At 39.3% G+C, this 21,636-nt stretch overlaps 1 protein-coding gene across 2 annotated transcripts in view; it reads right to left on the bottom strand.

The window, feature by feature from the left end:
- Positions 1–21,636, bottom strand: part of dock8.L (dedicator of cytokinesis 8 L homeolog) — a 113,362-nt gene that overhangs the window by 28,298 nt on the left and 63,428 nt on the right. Inside the window, exons 20-31 of one of the 2 annotated variants that reach the window (XM_018258586.2) lie at positions 19,773–20,007; positions 14,278–14,442; positions 13,334–13,497; positions 12,552–12,647; positions 10,068–10,163; positions 9,298–9,447; positions 8,698–8,811; positions 4,322–4,474; positions 2,551–2,690; positions 2,073–2,242; positions 700–833; positions 189–371 (exon numbers count right to left, since the gene is read on the bottom strand). In XM_018258586.2, coding sequence (XP_018114075.1) covers positions 189–371; positions 700–833; positions 2,073–2,242; positions 2,551–2,690; positions 4,322–4,474; positions 8,698–8,811; positions 9,298–9,447; positions 10,068–10,163; positions 12,552–12,647; positions 13,334–13,497; positions 14,278–14,442; positions 19,773–20,007 — 1,800 coding nt within the window. The remainder of the gene's footprint in view (positions 1–188; positions 372–699; positions 834–2,072; positions 2,243–2,550; positions 2,691–4,321; positions 4,475–8,697; positions 8,812–9,297; positions 9,448–10,067; positions 10,164–12,551; positions 12,648–13,333; positions 13,498–14,277; positions 14,443–19,772; positions 20,008–21,636) is intronic. The other variant, XM_018258593.2, reaches the window with a different exon arrangement.

Below are 21,636 nucleotides of genomic sequence, written 5' to 3' on the forward strand. Positions count from 1 at the left end.
ATCAGGTTCACAAAAAAGAAAAATGATTGAGATATTTCTAGGGGGAAGATGGCTCTGCAGTGATACTGCTGGCCTCCTACAAACCTTGGATCTCATATTAAGTTTTTGGATAATATAGTTTTGTATTTTGAGAAGATTCACTTGGGAATGTCTGAGTCTCTGTGTTTTGGTTAGATGGAATAACTTACTTTGTATTCAAAGCAAGAGACGCATATATAGAGCAGATCCAGAATTCTATTTAGCTGCAGAGTAGGCATATAGGCAATCCACTTCTGAATCACATTCTGTTCAGCATTCTTCATGATCCAGAGGAAGCATGTTAGCAAGATTCTGCTGGATTCAGGGCTTAGGGTAGAGTATACTTTAACTGGCTGAAGATAAATCCAAAACATAATATATTATTACTTGTTTTTATTCTTCTTCAGATTCTTCTACACAAAAACATAACAATATAGTTTATTTAATTTTTAAATACACAAGCTATTTGTAGACAAATTGCCTATCTGACTTGGAGCAGACTGCAAAAAAAAACTAGCAAAAATGTTACATGTAGATCATGTGTAGCGCTCCATCTGCTAGTTAAAACTTTGTGTTCTCATCATTTTTACAGTTATTGGGTTGTTTCTAGTCTGGGTTTCTTTATAACCCACAAAACCTATTGATAAATGGCAAATGTCAATGTACACTGGTTACTCTTACCACAGAAGAAATGGTAGATGTTTTTATGTTGAATTGATTTCCAGCTACAGCCATTGCAACACTTGGGTTAATTGTGCTTGGAGTTTCTGAATCTTCTTCTGAAGTTCGTGCTTTTCCACTTCGTGTGTCTACAGCTGAAACACCAATATGAAAGTTAAAGGAAACATAATTCATTCACAAAATTCTCCTATTTATAACCCCCAGTTTTTTTACATTAATTTAGATATTAAGTGGATGCTCTATTTAAAATTCTACCTTTCCATCTTGATGTTATCCAATCTACTGTGCACTTTTTAATTGTAATTGAACATGAGAAGGAGGAGCAGATTTATAAAACAGTGAAAAAAATCATCTTTTTATACACCTCTGTTTGCTGCATGGAGAAAGCATAAGTAAATACTGGCATAGTAAAGCTGTGTAAATGGAAAAATATGCTTAGGCATAATTGGTAAATTGATATAAGTAACTTGCATAGCTGCTACATTTACAGTGATGTAAAATCTTGCATACACTCTAATGTAACTTTCATACACATCTTAATAAAGGGCAGAAGGGAGCTTTTACATATGGAACCTACTTGCAAAGGAAACTCACTAGGGGTCACTAGTGAACTTCCATCCTCCATGAATTGCTAAATGTCTCTGCAGGTACCACCATTAATACTGCACTTCACAAGCAAGGGATCAGAAGAGGATGCAGGCCACAACAGGGCCTGTATTCACTGCTACGCTGCCCTGCACCCACTGACACTGTGCTCTGCACCTCTTGTAGTAGCAAGACACTGGGCAGATATGTTCTCTGCATGACCACCATGGGGCACACTCTTGCACTTCTTTACAGGGTCTTGATAAATAACCCTTACTGTAAATTAAACACTGAATCTTTGAATGGTCAATCAATGAGATGACTGATATCCAAGGCTTTTGCTGATATTGATTGCCTAGTCCACACCGAATATCGTACATAATATATGTGCGTGTATGGCCACCATTGCCTGTTTAGGTCACTATCTACATTTTTATTGATACTAATCAATGCTGTTATCAGGAATTGGATGGTAGGAATCCTTAAAACAAAACATTATTATTATTGCTGTTTTCCTATATTTATACAGTGCAAACACATTTATAAACAGATCGTTCAAATCAGTCCCTATCCCAGTGAAGCTTACAATCTAAGGTCCATAACACAATTACATATACAGTAATATGCCCCTAGTTCTTTCCATGAGTGTGAAAGTCCCAGGTATCATTTACAATAGGCTAATTCACCCATCATTTTTTACATTTATTTTTAAAACCATTAAAGCTTTATAATGTACAAATTAAAACATCAGACTGGTGACCATAATGCAAAAGGGACATTTTATTTACCTGAAAAATCGTATAGTTGAGGAAGTGCATCCAAAATAGTACTGACCAAAGGCAGGTAAAGATCTGCAATTTTTTGTTTTGTTTCTTTTCTTTGACAGCGCAGGTCCAGATCATGTGAACTCAGCAGGTTGTAAATTGCACCTATAGCTTTCCTCTGAACCTTGCAGATTCTGAAAAGAGATGCACATTATTGCTAATGCCAGGGATTGGCTCATGTTTTTTTTTGCCCCCAGTATGATCATTTTGCCATCAACACAAATGCTAAATCAGTTCTAATGTAGTATAAAGTAGTGTCTAATTTTTACAGATAAAAAGCAATCTGTCAAGAATGAAGAAATGTCATTATATAACATTTGGAGCTGTGATAAGTTTGGAAGGGCATATTGTCCACCACTGTTATCCATTGGAAAACAAAGCCCTGTGTGGTGGTGAAATTAGCTGGTTCATGTACCTACTCATATATAGATAGTTTACTTACCCCTCCATCTCAGAGTCTAGGGCAGCATCCAACTCTGTAAATAGAAGCCCAGTTAGAAAATGCTTTTGCCGGTAATCTGGTGAGAGGTCAAACATGCTTGCAACTTTCTGATCTTGGAAACTGGAGCAGGAGCTGGAGTTCTGTAAGAGATGCAGGTTATAAAAAAAAAACAAAGGTAAGGTGTACAAACCATTTAAAAAAAAGTAATGACATAGAACTAAATGCTTTACATATAAACCAAACTACAATAAGGAAGGCTTACCAAATTTTAAACTAACCACATAAAGATACATGCTGATTTTTAAAGATACTAATCTATCAATCTACAGTATATCCCTCAGGGTAAGGCCACACTGGGCGTTTTGGGGAGATTTGGTCGCTTGGCGACTAATCCTCATGAGGAAACTTCAGGCAACTTCGGAAAAGGAATCGCCGCATTTGATTAGTGCCGGCGATTCTTCATTTTAAGCCGGCACTGAGAGAAGGCGTTTGGGGAGATTGGTCGCCGCAAAGACGAGGCGATTAGTCGCCAGGTGACCAAATCTCCCCAAAATGCCCAGTGTGGCCTTACCCTTAAAGAGATACTTAATGCATTTTGATCCTGTAAGTTTTAATTATATGTTACACTATTATTCATTTTACCATGTAAAATAGTTTTTTTGTTCATGTTATAACAATGGTGTGATGGCAAACATCTCGATATCTGCAAGTCATACAAGTGCTTTCAGACAGCTACTGCCTCAGTTATTCAATTCTTATCTCCCAATAGTCAATAATAGCTTTTCATCCTATTCTCCTGCTGGGTGCTCTTCTGACATCTGCCACCAGGTGATGCAATGATGTATGTACAGCAATGCTGAGCTAACCTGCTTTTTTTTTATGTATTTAAGGAGGGGTGAGGGGTGTCTATAACCATCACCATTACTGTATTTAATATATTTGGGGTTTCAGAACACTTAAGAGGGGTTCATTTATAAACGCAAATAAAAACCAATGAGCGATTGGCTCTTTTCAGCCAGCTGCAGGTTGAACAATGAAAGCAAAAATTAGATCGGCTGCCATAGGGTAGTGCTCTCTCACCATATGGCCATTACTGTACAAGCTGAAAAAAGTATGAAGCTAATGGCATATTGAGCATTTTTTTTCCTGTGTATTTTAGATAGCAGAGAAACACCTGAAACCACCCACAGCAAGTACAGGCAGTTCTGAAGCTGAAAATGCACATTAAAGTATTTTAAGAAACACTTGTACTTGCAGCATTAGGCCATTTCCACTAAGGAAGTTTTGTCTACCAGCGGTCACCAGGAGATAAAATGCTCCTGTCACCACTCAATGAAGCAGTCAAATGTGGAAATCTCAAAGATATCTCCATTCAATATCCCAGTTTTAAAAATGCCCATCTTTATTGATAAATCTGATACAACAGCATATGAGGTTGACACTGATACAGGAAATGCTCAAAAAACACAGAGACAATCAGGGTCATTGATAATGTGGGCCTTTTAAAAGCTGTTATGCTTAAAGCTTTCCTAGCAGGTATGGGTCTAATTATACAGGTATGGGACCTGTAATCCAGAATGCTTGGGATCTGGGGGTTTTCAGATAACGGATCTTTCCGTAATTTGGATCTTTATACGTTGTCTTTAGGAAATAATGCAAACATTAATATGCTGGTTTTGCTTTCAGTAAGGATTAATTATATCTTAGTTGGGATTAATTACAATATACTGTTTTATTATTACAGAGAAAAAGGAAATCAAAAGCCACATACCTCTGAAGAGATAGAAGGGCATGGAGAAGCAGGCGTAGAGGATGTTACAAAGAAGAGGTTTAGATTTAGATAATGTTCATGGCTACAAAGGATCCTCAGGAACTCCAGCCTCATAGAAATCAAGGTCGGGAAAGAATTCAATTTGGTGGTCAGCTGGAAAAGAGCAGTTTAAAATAATTTTTTTTAAGTTTATTGCGATAAAAATGCCTTATTAGAAAGAATATGTCAGTCACACATTTTAAAGAAACAGTGCAAACCTTTTCATCATTTGCAGTTATGAAGTACAGATATATATATGTAATATTGTACCACCTATTATTATATGTATAGTAGAATGCAAAGAAGTTCTGCGATTGTGTACAAGGCCACACTTCATAGAACTATGCAGGTGATTTCTATTATCCTTGTGGGGAGTACATTATTTCTTATAATACACAAGTTTACCGAGATCTGAAATACAAGTAACATCAATTAACATTGATTGTAATTGACACCTCTAAGTACTCATAGATAGGTTCTTCTGAGCATTATAAAGCATAGTGCAAAAATATCTGGGAGACAAGGGAAAAATACCTCTAAGAACTCATATCCCTTATAGAAAGTGTTGGTAAGGTCTCTGGGCTGATGGTTAGTAAAGCCAAATCCCTACAGTTTCTAGTTGACCCCCCTTGATAGGAGAAGATCTCCCAGCCTGTGCATTGCACATCTCCAGACGGTCCTCTGCACTCAACCCATTATCAATATATTTAAGACAGAGACATTTTGTGCATACTGCTACTGAAAAATGCCTTACCCTTTAAACAAAACAGGGATTATTTGTCCATATATTGCAAGCTGGCCAACTACGTCAAAGTCATCCCATATCTGGCCAGTCCTAAGCTCAATTTTCATCTGATTCATTAAGAACTCAATTTCTTAATTATACGTTTTACAAAGGGACTACGTTTTACCTGCAACTTACTAGCTGCTTTCAAAGTATAACTCCCAAACTTGGCTGCCCTTTTATTAGACACCAGTGCGATCACCTGACTATAGTTGGGAAGGGTGGGAGCTACAACAAGGAGCTGGTCAAGCAGTTACCAGATCCCTGTTTTGTTTAAAGGGTAAGGCATTTTTCAGTAGCAGTATGCACAAAATGTCTCTGTCTTAAATATATTGATAATGGGTTGAGTGCAGAGGACCTCTTGTATTTGTCTATATGTATTTTGTGGCCACAGCCTCATTGCACCCCCACCTAATGTTTTTAAAAAATTAGTGGTGAGCACAACTTTCCCTTGTTCATTGCCCATCTCCACCCACTTTACTTACCTAGGAGTAGAAGTCTTTCTACCTATTACCACCTACTATGATTTAGTAGCCCCCCCTGCTTAAGTGGACTAGCTCAGACTTCGCTGATTGGAGTAACTTCCCAATAGGACACTCAGGTTGTATCCAACTCATCAAAATGTTTATATATCCTAAAATAATGTATGGGCTCTGGCATGCCCCCTCAACAACCCCAAAAGACTTATTTAAGAAGCCTGAGACCCATCTCAGGGCTTTTATTTGGGGTAAGGGACGTGCCCGTTGAGGTCTCTCTTTACTCAAAAGACAAATGTTTAAAAGGGGAGTAGCAGTAGAGTAGAGAGTTCCTGACTTCTACATCTTATATTTAGATATGCAAATATCCCTTGTATGTTCCCTAATACCCCATGGTCCGTGTACACCATTGTACAATACCTGGTTAGAACTCCAACCTACTTATCTGTCTGCCTGGCAGGCCTTGCTGGTTTGTCCCCAGTACTCCCAAGCTAACCCCATTGTTCGTGCTGTAAGAGGGTCGTAGGAAGCTGCAAAGAAAATTAAGCACTTCACTAAACTTGGATCCCTCTACTCCCATCTGGTGAAATAAGGTATTTGGGAGCCTAGCTGAAATACCCCCACCTGGTAGTTGGCTGAATTGTGGGCTTTTAACTATCTTCGATGTGTAGAGAGATGGTGTAATGATTCCATTTGCAATTCTAAAAAGACATAATTCTCTGCCATCCTCCCAATGGCTATTATATGAGGTTACCAAAGAATCTTACTGGTAAGCACAAACAACCCCCCCCCCCCTTAATAGCACTGAGTACCCTTTGTCAGCACTCATGAGGCTCACACCTCAAAAGTGTAAACTTTCCACCATTTATAAGCAAATCACTACACACAGATACCTACTTCCTCTACCCTTCGAAGTAGGACCCTGTGGAAAAAAATACCAAGGTGAACTTACTGAAGCCCTAGTTGGCCCTAAATTTATTTTCAAAAACTACAGACACGAAATTCTTTAACTGTATCTGCTCCATAGGTACTGTATCCCCACCAATGCATCAGATGCAAGCAAAACTTTGGTACCCTCCTCTACACCCTTTGGTCTTGGCCGTTTACACCAATACTGGTCAAATATTCTCAGCATTGTAAGCATTGTAAGCACGGTGATTGTTAAGACGGTCATCCCTGATCCCATAATGTGTCTGTTGAGCGTAAACACTCCCTCTGATCTGCACTTGGACAAGCGGCTGTTGTAAATCGGATAAGCACATAAACTCAAGTAGAGGTAAATACACAATCTTTAACAAAATCTGGGGTGAGTGGATTTTCCACTGGGTGTATAGCTATTTTCCCAAATGCACCGTTTTGTATATGACTGTACCTCTCTGTAACATGCTATATTGCCTTTTGTACGTGAAGTGACTCATTCTATGTTCATACTGTGGATATACTGTATGTATGTGATTATGCATTGTTAATCTGTGAATATGCAAACTAAAAACTTACCTGAACAAAAAATAAAGCATAGCACAAATGTATTGGAGATTGTACAGTAAATAGTAAAATGAAAGCCAAACATACAGCATTTTATTTTGGAAAACAGCCAGAGAGCTACATAGTCTAGTTTCTTAGCCTATTTGTTCATTTTCATTTGTGTTGTAAGCTCCACGGGACAGGGACCTCCTTACTCTTGTCACTGTGACACTTAGTTCTTATTAATGCAAGTGTACTTTGTATTTATTTGTATGTATTATTGTAATGACCCTCTCTTTGTTCTATTCATTTATTGTTCTGCTGTACAGTGCTGTGTACATAAGTAGCGCTAAATAAAAAAGAATATACATACTGTAGCATGTTAGGAAAATCATAGATGGAAAGTATATCCCTCCCAGAATCCTCTATGATGCAGTACAGAGAGCTGGGAAAATTAGGTTCTGAGCAAGCAGTGAGGAGTGATTAGCCTCACCTGGAGTAAAAAGATGGGGGCTCAATTAAGGCTGCTCTCTGCCATGGGCTACTGGAGGGCTGCATTAAAAAGTTCTCATAATTACTTCATGTTACCTGTTTTTAAAGCATAAGGACTTTTTTTGCTGGGCACTAGTTTTCCAGAAGGAGATAAGTTCTCTGGTAGCACGGACTGGCTACCAGCTACTGCCTCAAGTGTTTGGGAAGCAGGCTGCTTCCAGGAGAAAAGCACAGGGAATCTCCCAAAGGACTGTGAGTTAACAGTTTGTTTTGTTTGCTGGACTTATATTGCCCAAATGGGGACTGTGGGACCTTTGGGAAAAGGACATTTTCATTTACTAGTACAGCTGGACTATTTGTGTTTACTGCCTTCACAAAGGTTATGAACTGTTATGTTGGTGTTTAACAGAGCCGGGCCAACCCGGCCAGGCGCCCTAGGCAACCTGGCCTCGCACATGCGCCGGCTTAGTGTGCGCCGGTGCGCATGTGCGAAAATACACACCGGCGCACATGCGCGAAAATACGCACCGGCGCGCATGCGCGCAAGCGCATTTAAAACAGAAATTACCAACGCCAGTCAGGGAGACACAGGACCGGACACGGGGTAGGCGACAGAGCAGGTACGTGCCTGGCGCCCCCTCAGCTTTGCGCCCTAGGCACGTGCCTACTCTGCCTACCCCTAGTTCCGGCCCTGGTGTTTAAGCTTCTGTGTTTAATAAATGCACACGTAAAGATCAGCTTGAAACCCTTGTATACTGGCTACTATCTGTGTGAAAGGAGCTGCTGCTGCTACTACCTAAAGAGCGATCTCCCCACAATACATAAATGTTCACTTTCATGACCTTTAACAGTGTAAGTTCCCTTATATTCTCTAACAAGAAACAATTATCAACATTATATTTGAAAATAGGCATTTTTTTGTATACTGCAGTACAACTAATGGTGAAAGTTCTGCATATGATTTTTTTAACCATGTCAAAGGCAAATAAAGAAAAAACATATTATACAAATTGTTTAGTGCATAATTCTGCCAAATAGTTTCAATATGTTAAAATTTACTAACAATTCAAATATATTTAAAGAAAAATAAAAAAAAAATAACAAGAACAATAATATTTTACCTGATTACAGTAGTGCTTGATAAGATTAAAAACAAAGCCTCTGTCCATCAGAGATAATAAATCATACAAGAAAAATGCTAGACTTATGTTGATTTTCTCAGCTTGTTCTGATTCCTAAAGAAATAAAACTGAAATCATAAAGTGGAACTGTTTTTATTTATGCATTCCAAATCTTAAATTTTTTTTGTTCAATCATAGAAGTGTAAGCAATAGACTGTCAGTCATTCAGTCATTAAAATGTCAGTTGTTATATTGTAACAGTAGAATACTTATTATCCTAATGCATGGGACCTGGGTGTTTCTAGATACCCTTATTTCTAAACATTATGTCCTGTGTATTTAGGATTAAGACACATGCAACATATTGTGGGCTGTGCTAAATCTCATCCAAAGCAGGCAACACAATGTCTGAAAATATCTCTGTATTGAAGGTAATGTGAATCATATTTGAATTGTTTTATCATGTGAAATTCGCCTTCTCCTACATTTTTCATGATTATGTTTTACATATTTTACTTGCAGAGATTTGTATTTGCCCTTAACACAAAACAATATATATTTATTGGTAAATTTATATGGTCTGTTGTTTGCCCAACATACTTTTTGAGGTTTACTTAGAAGAGATCCAATCTCAGAAGTCACGACATTCACAATGGTGTTTATGTCATCTTTAAACCGGTCTGAAAAGAGGTTTCTCCTGGGAACATCTTGTCTGTCAATGCTGTTAACATATTGCGCCATGCTTTTTACCTACAGAACAAAAGATTTTTTTTTTAAGTGAATATCCTACTGACAGATAGAGAAGATGATTTTATATGGTGGCTGTAATTTGACCACACAGAATGTCTTTGGACCAGAAACAGCTACCAGCAGTTTTTAATCACATATTAATATGCCTAATTAAAAAAAAAAACATAACAATGAGTATCTATATTGAGGTTTACATCATGTTGTAAAGATATGCAAATTGAATATGAATATTCTGATTCAGAATCATTCATTTAAAATGAAAACTCTAATACCCCCTGCTGGCCACTCTATTAATACAGTAGAAATCTTAAAAAAATGTTGTTATACATGTGGCATACAGCATGACAGAAAACTGACTTTCTCTTGAGTGTCTAAAATTTTCTAGAATGTTGCTTTTGCTGCTGCTGTTGTGCTAGTCCTTACAATTGGTTGATTTGAAACTATGCCAGCATAGTTATTGCCTGTAGGTATTATCCTGTACAGTTAATATACTATTCTAAGATCAAATAATAAAGAATATTTTCTGGTACTTTGGTCTTTTTTTTATTAGCCCTTTCTTATACGGGGAATATTTTCATTCTACCAAAAGATCAACTGTGCTGATTTTCTCCAGCTCTTACCAGCAGTTCAAAGAAGAACCAGGCGTACTTGAAGACACTTTCTCTAACCATGCCAGTGCTGACAACCATTTGAAGGGCCATTTCTTCATGAAAGTGCTATGATGACACAACATAATTAGGCTACATATTCTTAAACTTGAACATTGCTATAAAATGAAGTATCAAGTAATGAAAATATATACCATAAATACAATATACAGTGTAAACAAATAAAAATATCTAATAACTGTGTGATATCTAAGAGGAATAATACTCACAAAAATGTTGGCACTATATAAAAAAATAAATAGAGGCTGGATTCAAACCAACCTTTATTGCAACAAACTGCAGCAATGTTCATACGACTTGTGAATGCAAGTGAAATCTTTCTAGCATTTCCTGGTCTTACAAATGACAAAGTTGCCTTCCCGAAATGCCTTGTAAGTAACCACAGCAGTGTTTCCAGGGCTGCCACCGTCTAAAGATGACAGCCCTTCTGACCCACCCCATGCTTACCTCTTTGGCATCAGAGTGGGCCAAGGGGGGCCTTCATTGCTAGCGCAGAGGGCACTATTGTGCTTTCTGCACTAAAAGATTGAATGCCTGTTTTGAAAAACAGGAATGTGGCTCTTAAAGTTACAGGGGGCAACTTCTTGCCACACTTGGTAACTGCCCGATCACCTGAGGCAAGGTTCCTAAGTAACCACATCCATATAGAGTTGCCATCTAGCCTGTATATTATAATGGTCTGTCTGGTAAAAATGATGCTTTATCCCATTGTTATTTATGGCAAATAAAGATAAAAATATAGGAAAACTACTAAACCACAATTGTTTACTAAATGTGTCAGGAGAATTATTACAAAATTCTATATAATTGATACCTAACTCCTTCAAGAATAGCAAAAATGCATCCTGAAGCTTCAAATCTCTGTTGGCGATGCAACAAGGATATAGGAGATATGCTTCTGGTGGACATAATATACAGAGATTTTGGTTGGCTGCTGGGTTGTTGAGGTGACGCAACAAAATATTCCACAGACTCCTGAAGCAATGCTATTAAACTTCTATGATAACTGCCCAAATAAGAGCCTGGAGATGCTGACCTTCCAAACACCAAATGCTTGTACACTTATAAAAACAGGACACTCCAAGTATTACCCAAGTACAAAAAGAAGTGACTAATAATTTGGAATATGAAAAAGTATTGCCAAGATGTTGGAGAGGGAAAAGAATGATATGGGAAGCTTATCAACTTTGGTTGTCTAAGATCAAAACATAGTGTATAGGACACCCATTTGGAACATGAATAGCAACTACCCTGGGAGATATATTGCTGTTAAATATTTATTCTCTTTTTTTTCTGATCTTTTATTTTATTTATTTTATGTTAGCTTTATAGTTTATATTGGACCTTAATCCTAAATACCTTAATCCAAGTATATGGAGATATAATGTATGTACTTGTTGAAAATATATAAAAAAATATAGGAAAACTGATATTGGCAAACTTCTTTTTCCAGAAAACCATTTTCCAATATGATACACTAAGGGGCAGATTTACCAAGGGTCGAATTGAAAATTCGAAGTAAAAAAAATAAAAAATTTTAAGCTATTTTTATGTACTTCACTAAGGAATAGTCCAAATTCGAATTTGAAAAAAACTCAAAAATTCAAATATAGAAAGTTATCATGTACGGTCTCTTTAAAACTCAGACTTCGAGCATTCTCCATCTAAAACCTGCCGAATTGCTGTTTTAGTCTATGGGGGACCTATTTGTAGTCAATTGGTGGACTTTGAAAAATCTAAATTTTCTTTTTTAAAGACTTCGATTCGCAGAAAAAAACTTGATTTTTAATTTTGGTTGGTCTTTTTTTATTCAAATTTCGAAGTTATGGGAGTTTAAAAAAACTCCCATTACTTCGAAATTCGACCCTTGATAAATCTGACCACTAATTATTTCATATATCACACACATTTAATATTTTGTATTGGATCTGTCTTACCTTTTTTTTTCTTATATATATACCATGCATTCACTTAGCTACTGCACTTACCACACAGTAACCAACACAAGTCATCTGTCATAAAAGTGTATCATTGTGCAAACGTACACAGGGAAATTTCTCCAGCAATGTACAAATATTAATTAAATGTCATACTTTATAATTAGAAGCTATATTAGTAAAAGCAACTATAATAATGAACAAATTAGCTAGTAAAGGAAAGCAGTTTATATTATAATATTAGGTTATTAAGCAAGCATGTCAAACTCAGGATACCCCACCCTTTAAGACCACTGGCTGTCACAAGATGCTTAGTGCTGTAGTTTATAAAACATGACATGGCCAAGAGATTTGACATGCCTGCCTGAAATAAAATCAGTGTCTTGTTTACTGTTATTTGTTTTAGTCTGGTCATTGATATACAGTAATGACAGAGCAGATACTGTAAGTGTGTTCAATACTTAGAGGTTAGCTTCAGGAAGAAAATGATGTCAAGTACCTTTTTAACAGATGTCCTTGTGCACGCAATGACAGGCTGCATAACATTACTGTCTTCAATAAAATGGGACATACGATTGAAGTTGCGGCCTGTAACCTGAAGCAAATGACCACAAGGCAACTAGAAGAGTACTTTAATACACCCTTGATTCTATGACCTATACGGCCAGGAATTTGTTTACTGAATTTCAGAATAAAGGGGGTCTATGTCAGAAGTGTTTTTTTTAGTACAGTTTGCAAACACTTGCAATATTTGAATAGGACAAGCTTTTGATGTTTACCTGTCTGGATATGTGAGGTAAAATGAGGGGCATTATCTAGAATGACTTAAGAAAGGAGTGAAATACTGTTTTGTCACATTATGTTTGTAGCTTTTTGTGCTTAATAATCATACATTTTAATACTACCATTCTCTAAAGCTTGCATGTTTCATAAGTGGGAAATGTTGTTACATTTCTATTAAACTTTGTTTCATCAAGTTAAAATATGAGGTGTACAATTACATGCTATTGTCAAAGGGCATACTCCTGTTGGGATATTAAAAGTTTTGAATGTGCATTGACACGCATGATCAAAAGGGGGAGTGGCACAATAAAGAGGCCCGTCCCCACGAACATCCCCCTCACTTGCTCAATGTTCCCCAGGCTCCCCTGCAACCATGGGGTCAGCTTCCTCTGCAGTTACACCGCTGAATAGGGGATGGTTATAGCCAAAAAATAATACAGAAACCTGATCTTTCTGAGATAATAGCAATTATTTATTTTTATGCTTGCATTGGCTTACCTTAGAAGACATAATGTTTTTGACCTCCTCATCTGGATTGCTCTGATTACCAGTGATATCTGGATTACTGGAGCTCAGTGATCGTGACTGTATAAGCTTTGACCCAACAGATGCAGCAGATGTACGTCCTACTGTATAGTAGCGCATATCTGGCAGAGTCCCAGCTGCACAGATAACAATGGTGACACTTTTTAGATAAATGCAGGGAAAAGTGTTCAGCAGGTTCTAATAAGCGCTGAGGTGAGACCGAAGATGTTTGACCACCAGATGTGTGTCATCTAGCTTAATGAAAAAAAACTTAGAGGGGCATTATATTTACACCTTTGTCAACATGAGCATAATAAATAGGACTTGTATTGAAAATGTGTTCTGACTAATATTTAATGAAAAAATTTAATTTCTTCCTCATTTTTTGCTATTACATAGCACTAATGTAATGTAATGTTTTTACCTTCTCTGTACTATCTTCCCTCTGTAATCAGGATAATTCGTATAAATATAGTTAATGAGATCTGTATAAACAAATCCTTCCCTTCTCCCATTGTCAGAGTTACAGTGAAGGCCATTTTGTTTATGTGTGTACTGGTAATTCGATCAATTGCCTACTTTTCCTCCAATAGTTGCTCAGAAGAGACAAAGGAAGATGGAAATAGAAACAACTTCATTTTTAGCCTTTACACTGTTTAATTCAAGAAATAAAACAGAGCTATATCACAGGAGGCATTTTCTCCACCGGCATAACTAACAACATTTTTTTAACTGTTTTTCAAAGGAGATTAAAACCAGCAGTTGCATTTTTTTCCAAAATGTTTAAACTAATAATATTGAAATACAGATCGGGGAGAACAATAGTGATGCTTGGCTGAGGTAATTAGCCCCTGGACATACATATTAAAGTATAATGTTACAGTATAAAATCTCCTTGCAGACAAACCTCCTCCTACCTGCTATGATTGTGTCTTTCTGAACTTCGGGAAGACGGAATACATAATACACATAAGAGGCCAAGAGGCAGTTTCTGCCATGCTGATCCTTGCTTAAGTCTTTACTGTTGTGAAGGCTGTTCACTATGGACACCACTGATTCAAAAGCATACTGAGAAAAGTTGGCTGTAAAAGAATAAATAATATTCATTAAATAATATGAGTAGATAAAAACAGCTGAAAGAGGAAGTTTACTTTAAAATTGCAATTAGCCTTCATTTTTAGTTGATGCAGTTTTTCAATATTTAAATTTTTTGCTGCAGAGCAACACATTAGCTAAAAAAATGTATCCAAAATGAAAGCAACTATCTAGCTTTTGAACAAAGACCAGAGACAATCAAGTATGGTATTCTGTGGGGGCGGAGCCGAATGCTGAGCCGGTAGGAAGCATAACTCGGGAGCTCCACGCAAAAGATCCTGCTCAGCCCATATAATAGCTCCTTATCGTGAATAAATTGCCCTCAAGCGCAACCTGACAACTGTCCCTACCTTCCGACGTGAAATATGCGCAGGGGAGCACAAAAGGTACGGGCTGAGACGGCTGCAAAGCTGGGGCAGTTTGCTCGCAGCATGAAACAAAATGGCGCCCGCAGCCCCACTACACCGCCAAAGCAGGCCTCCTCTCCCAATGCTTCGGTGGCCACTCGGGAGGAAGCTGCGCCATCCACACAGGACATTATGGCTGCAATTGCGACTTGTCAGTCCTCCATTACTGCCACCCTCACAACTAAGATAGATGAGGTAAAAGTGGACATTTCCCTCCTCAAACATGATGTACTGGCCATAAGGGAGCTCACTGGTGCGCTAGAGGAGAGAGTAAGCGCACTGGAGGACCACACAGCACCTGTTCAAGGGGATATTACGCAGCTACAAAAGCAGCTGAAGCAATCTGCAGATAAATTAGAGGACATGGAGAACAGACAGAGGAGATCAAATATAAGAGTTGTGGGGCTGCCAGAAAGAAGTGAGGGAGCCAACCCTGAAACCTTTGCAGAGCAATGGCTGAAAGAGCTATTGGAGGCAGAGACTTTCTCATCACCGTTTGTTGCCGAACGTGCACATCGTGTTGTGTCACCACTAAACCACTACCTCCTGGGGCCCCTCCGCGTCTATTCCTGATGAAGCTGTTAAACTACCGGGACAGAGACGCATCATTAAGGGCAGAACGACAAAAAGGTGACCTGTAGTACAAGGGCGCACGTGTCTCATTGTACCCTGATTATTCAGCGGCGCTACAGAGACCTTTTTAGGAGTCAAGAGGCAACTACGAGATCTGAAAATCGAATACAGCATGATTTTCCCCACCAAACTGTGCATAATAGATGGAGACAGGCCACAGTTCTTTGAACGTTCGGAAGGGGCACTCCACTGGCTGGAAACACGTCCCTCAAGGCAAAGGCGGAGCCCTTGTCTGGAGCAGATTAGGGTTGTTGTGGTGTCATCACAAATTGGGTACCAGTAGGGGGGACATTTTCAATTTCAGTCCATGTTTCTTTTCATATATATTTACCTAATAGTAGGCTCCCCTCGCTTGTGTGAGGAATGCAACAGGAATAAGAGGAGCCCTGACACCTTAGTAGCGGTCATACCCGTAGTTTGACTTTAATTAACTGTTAGTATTTCCATAGACCAATAACTACTATGTTCTGGAGAAATTTATTTCTTCTGATTTTGATATTCTTGACTAGCGGAGAATTTTTTGGTTTGGTGAATTCCGGAATACCGTATAACCCAAAGACAAGGGAAGTTCATAGTTAAAGGATTAATGTATCTCCAGGTTTGGGTGGTGATACTGGGTGGGGGGTGTTCTGTGGGAATTTAAAATGCTGTACTTAACTGTTCTTTTCTTCTGCTTCTGACTATTTATTCCAGATGGGTTCTCCAAGCGACTATTCAGTGGACCTGGGGTCAGTCTGTATGCGGTCTAAAGGTACTTGACGCTGTCCAATCATCACAACACATGCATCATGGCAGGTACTAAAATTAGGTTAATCTCTTGGAATGTAAGAGGTTTTAATGATAGGATTAAAAGATCCCTGGTGCTGGACCACCTTAAAAAACTTGGAGCGGACATTGTACTACTGCAGGAGACTCATTTAATAGGGCAAAGAGTAAGGGCTCTCAGGAGACACTGGTTGCACCCCACCTTTCATGCTGAGTACTCTGGGGGGGGGGGTGGCAATCCTTTTTGGGAAAACACTTCTACCTATAATTGAGTCTATTATCTCGGACCAGTATGGCAGGTATATAATTCTTAAATTGAGCATAGCATCAATCCCATTTATAATCGTGAACGTCTTCTCTCCCCCCCAGGGGATACTGCCCTCCTACAGACTATACTGGGGAAAGTGGCTACCTTAGGGGATTTTCCCACAATCTGGATGGGGGGCTTTAATGCAGTACCAGTTCCGGGGATTGGGGGTGACTTATCTGCTCTGGGGGACTGGCTTCAGGCATCCAACTTAACGGATGTTTGGACAGTTTTCCTGTTTTACGGTCTACACTGCTTCCCTCTTGCATATTGACTTAGCCCATGCCTCCCCTACACTTTTACCGTTTGTAGATTCAATCAGTTATACCAAGCCCATTTGCTCTGACCATGCGCTTTGCAGATGGAACTGGGTCTTAAACCTCGACTGGGAGAGAGGCAGTGGAAACTAACCCCCAAATGGATTCAACACGAGTTTAGCAGGCAGGAGTTTGTACAGCAATTTAAAATGTACTGGGAGATTAATTCAGGCTCAGCAACGGCCCAAAAAGTATGGGATGCAGCCAAGGCTTATACACGAGGCACATACATTTCATCAATCAAAGAGGCTAGACGTAAAGTAGATGCATGGTTGCTAGTGAAGCACTGTTAACTGCCCAAAGAAATATTAGCAAATATGGAGAAATATTCACAGAGGGAGATGTATCGGGTAGCTAGTTGGTATGACAAGTGGGACAAGTGTGGCAAGCTGTTGGCAATGCTATCCAGAGAACCAACACAGATAATGGCAATCCCACAGCTGAGTGTACAGTGCACCAAAACCCAGAACAAATATTAAAGGACTTTTTTTTTTCTGAATGATATAGCTCGAAAGCTAACTTCTCTCAGGATGCCCTAAACCAGTATCTGGATAGCATTCCCTTCCCTAAACTTTCCAGAGATGATACAGAGTCACTAAACCAGGGCATAACCACAGAGGAAGTTCTGGAGGCCGTAGCCGCCTTTCCAAACGGCAAGTCACCCGACCCGGATGGCCTGCCTATAGAGTGGTACAAGGCACGTGGAGATGTTATCGCCCCACAACTGACCTCTCCATTCAATGATATTATCCAGGGTGCCCCCCTCCCAGCCACCTCTAAACTAGCCACTATTGTGTTGATTTTAAAAGAAGGCAAACCCCCTGAAAATTGCGGGTCATATAGACCGATATCTCTCCTACATTCTGATGTTAAAATCCTGGCCAAAATACTAGCAAATCGTCTGAAACTGGTAATAGAACATCTGGTCCACCCAGACCAAACAGGCTTTATGCCAAACAAAGGCACGGATATTAATATTAGACGCCTGTACACCAATATTTCGGCCAATCATCAGAATGTGGGTGAGAGAATCGTGGTATCCTTAAAAGATACCGAAAAGGCCTTTGATACTATAGCGTGGCCCTACCTGTGGCAGATCCTCTCTCGGTTTGCGATAGGTTACAACTACATAGCGTGGGTTAAAGCCTTGTATGATTCCCCCAGGTCTAGAGTATGGGTAAACTCGGGTCAAACAAGTGAGATCCCCTTGGCTAGAGGGACGCGACGGGTGCCCATTGTGGCCTCTTCTTTTTGCCCTCGCGATTGAACCCCTGGCAATTAAAATTAGAACAAACCCTCAAATTAAATGGCTACAGATGCAGAGGTGGGAGGAAAAACTTTAGACGCCATTGTACGTGGATTTATTTGGGCAGGGGAACATCCGAGGACTGGGTGGCAGACTCTCCAGGCTCCAGCTAACAGAGGGGGATTGTCCCTTCCTAATTTCCTACTGTACTTTTACGCAAGACAGCTGGTATATGCCTGGTGGTGGCTGAACCCCAATCCAAACAACCAGGTGGTTCTTGATGCAGGGATACTCTCCTCATTCGAGGCTCTGGCCAATCAGTTGCATAGGGGACTAGCCTCAAAATATATTCTTACACCAAGTATGAAGACGGTATGTAGTTTTCCAAAAAATTGTGGTGTCTCCTTGCCGTAAGAAAATTCAGTGGTCCAAGTGGTCCCATCTGTGGGGGAATGACACTCTGATACAATTAAGGCAATTGCCTGTTGCTGCCACCTGGGCAGCAGCGGGGATTACGTTTTTGGGGCATGTGGTTGGGTCTGGGGAAATAAAACAATTTGCACAGCTAAAGGAAGACTTTGGTCTGCAAAACCACATGCTCTTTAGATCTTTGCAATTACATCACGCATTATCAGCTCAGTTTCCAGAGAGAGCCCCAGTGGTAATGGAGACTACTCTAGAAAAATATCTGAGACTCCCTGAACTTGTGAGGTCGCTTAGTTGGTTCTATGCCCTTCTCCTGCGGGATGACTTTAATCCGCTCCAACATTTCTGCCAGAAATGGCAGCCTGAGTTTCCCCAGTTGAATGATGGAGATTCTGTGTCAAATTCCTGAGACTGATATCTCTAGTAGAGATAGGTACATACACACGAAGTTTCTCAACCTCGTATATCTTACACCTCACAGACTGGCCCAGATCTATCCTGGTTGCACTGATATATGCCCCATGTGTAACCGTGTCCCGAAATACAGCGATTCTGGGCAGAAATAATGCTCTATGCGGAGAATAAGCTTGGACTCCCCAACGTATGTTCCCCTGAACTTACTGCTTACTGGGAATAACTGAAGGTCTAGCTTTGAGCTCCAACGAATGGATATGCCTTTTGCAACTATTACATTTTGCCAAAAAAGCCATCCTGATGAATTGGAAGGCGACGGCACCTCCGACCTTAAACTTCTGGAAAAAATCAACAGCATTCTTCCCAGTCAAAAGTTAACACATATGGCAAGAGGCTGTCCAGGGAAATTTGGGAAAATATGGAATGCCTTGTTGGGGGTGGCCAGAATGATTGAAAGAAATCTACCTCTGCAGAAGGTAACATGGGAAACTGCATTTATACTGTGAAAGGACGAGGCCTATTGATATATAAGGACATAAACTGACCAATGCACTTTTGTCCACATTGGGCTGCCCAATTAGACATACCCGCGTCAACAATACTTTGAGCCGCCTAAAGGAGACCCACCCCTTCTTTACTCTCTATTTTTTCCTCTGAATATTCTGAAGCTCTGTCTCTCTTGATACTTTATCTTTCTTCTTTCTATATAAATGGATGTTTAGATTGCAATAAAGAAAATCTGTTATAAAAAAAAAAAGTATGGTATTCTGTAATTTTAACAGTGAAAATGTTATGGCTGTACCTGTCTGACTTCCAATAACCATTGGCTGCACAGTAAGATGAAATAGTTTATCCAGTACAAGGTGAAGAAAGAGCACCAGAGGCTCTAGTCTAGAAGAGCTTAAACAGACGATGCTGAGCTTCAGTTCATGTTCCAGAGATGATTCTGTGATCTTCTGGTCAAGTACTCTAATGGGAAATGTCACTGGACCTTCAAGAGCATGGCAGAGTGTGAGGAACTTCTCTAGGTGGTTGTCCTGCAAATAAATAGTAAAATACTTAATTGCCAATTACTAACAACAGTTAAAATATAACTGTTTAATGCTGAATTGTCCTTATTTTTACAAAACACTATGGGGCAGATTCACTAACACCCCTCACACCACTTCGCCAGGTGCAAATGTGATACAAATACGCTAATTCACTAAAATGCGAAGTTTCGTCCTGGGCGTCGAAAGCTGGCGACTTTTCGCTATCATTACTTTGGCAGTGCAAGTATTTCATATCGAAGATTCGCTAGCATTCATTTGTGCCTACCGAAACATCTTGCGCTTAGGTCAATTTGTATAGGGCAGGAAATTTAAAGTGGTATGGAGGTCTTTATTATAAATGTTGGTGCAAATGCTTGAAGTTACCACTTTTTATTACACATGTCCAGGGAACCTTAATAAAGACAAAAGAGTTAATATAATGCCCTACACATGAGTCCACTGTAAAATTAATGTTCAATATGTTATAAAATGTGTGGAAAAACCAATTACCCAACAAAGTAAGTCAGGACTTTTGCAGCCAATCTCTCTTAACAAAGGAAAAGTAGCCAGCGTTTTTTGGACTTTTAATGCATTTTCGGCACACAGGATATAATGTGACAGAAGATTTAGCAAGATCTAGCTTCTTTTTAGCACTTTGCCTGGTCTGAGGTGGCAAAGTCAACTCTGGCGAAAGAGGTAACGTTCAGTAAAATCCGCAATTTAGTGAATTTGCAGAGAAACAATCGTTCGCCAGAGTGAAAAGTTGCTTGGCGAAAGACTGTAAATGAACGATAACGACAGTCCTGTCCGCTAGTGAATTGGCGCCTGTGTCTGCTAGTGAATTGGTGATGTCCCTGCGGGTGGCAACGCTGGCAAAAAGTCGCTAGCGTTAGCCACTTTGCCATTAAGTGAATCTGCCCCTATGACTGGCCATGTCCAAAATAATAGCTTATATCATGGACCCAGAAAGCCTTCTTCACTCTATTGGGTATGACTTTCTAGTAGCCTTAAGGTATGAAGATCCAAATTACAGAAACATCCGTTTTCTGGAAAACCCAAGGTATTCTGGATATAAGTATTCTGGATAACAGGTGCCATATCTGTACTACAGCATTTTGTATAGTCTACAGTGAGCTCACATCAATATAATGGTTAACAAATATCTTGCCTTACCATCGCATGTCAACTGTGAAGATGTAGACCAGTACAATAGGCATCCTGCCATAAAACTACACATCAATGCTTGAGGATAAAATATAGTCTACATCAAAGAGTTGTAAATCATTAGACAGACTGGTACAGGTGCAGAGTTCCGTAACAAAAAAGACCCAGCTAATTTAATAAAAGGATACTTGGACCGTTGGACTTTATATGCTTTGATCTACAGGTCAGTCTATCTAGTTTTGACTCCCTTGCATGAGAAGAAATGCTTAATTCCCAAAACAAATAACATTGTAACTAAAGCCAAAAGAAAAAATTTGGACGGCTAACCGCCTCATGAAGTAAAAACCACTGTTTATTGAAAGATTAAAAAACAGGTGGCTGCAGTGTAATGGATGCCTAACTATTTCTTAATCATAGGCTGTGTGGCTGTCCTTTGAGAAGAGTAAAATTGGTTATTCTGGTTGAATGGTT

This window comes from Xenopus laevis, chromosome 1L (genome assembly GCF_017654675.1).
Source record: "Xenopus laevis strain J_2021 chromosome 1L, Xenopus_laevis_v10.1, whole genome shotgun sequence".
Taxonomy (NCBI): Eukaryota; Metazoa; Chordata; class Amphibia; order Anura; family Pipidae; genus Xenopus; species Xenopus laevis.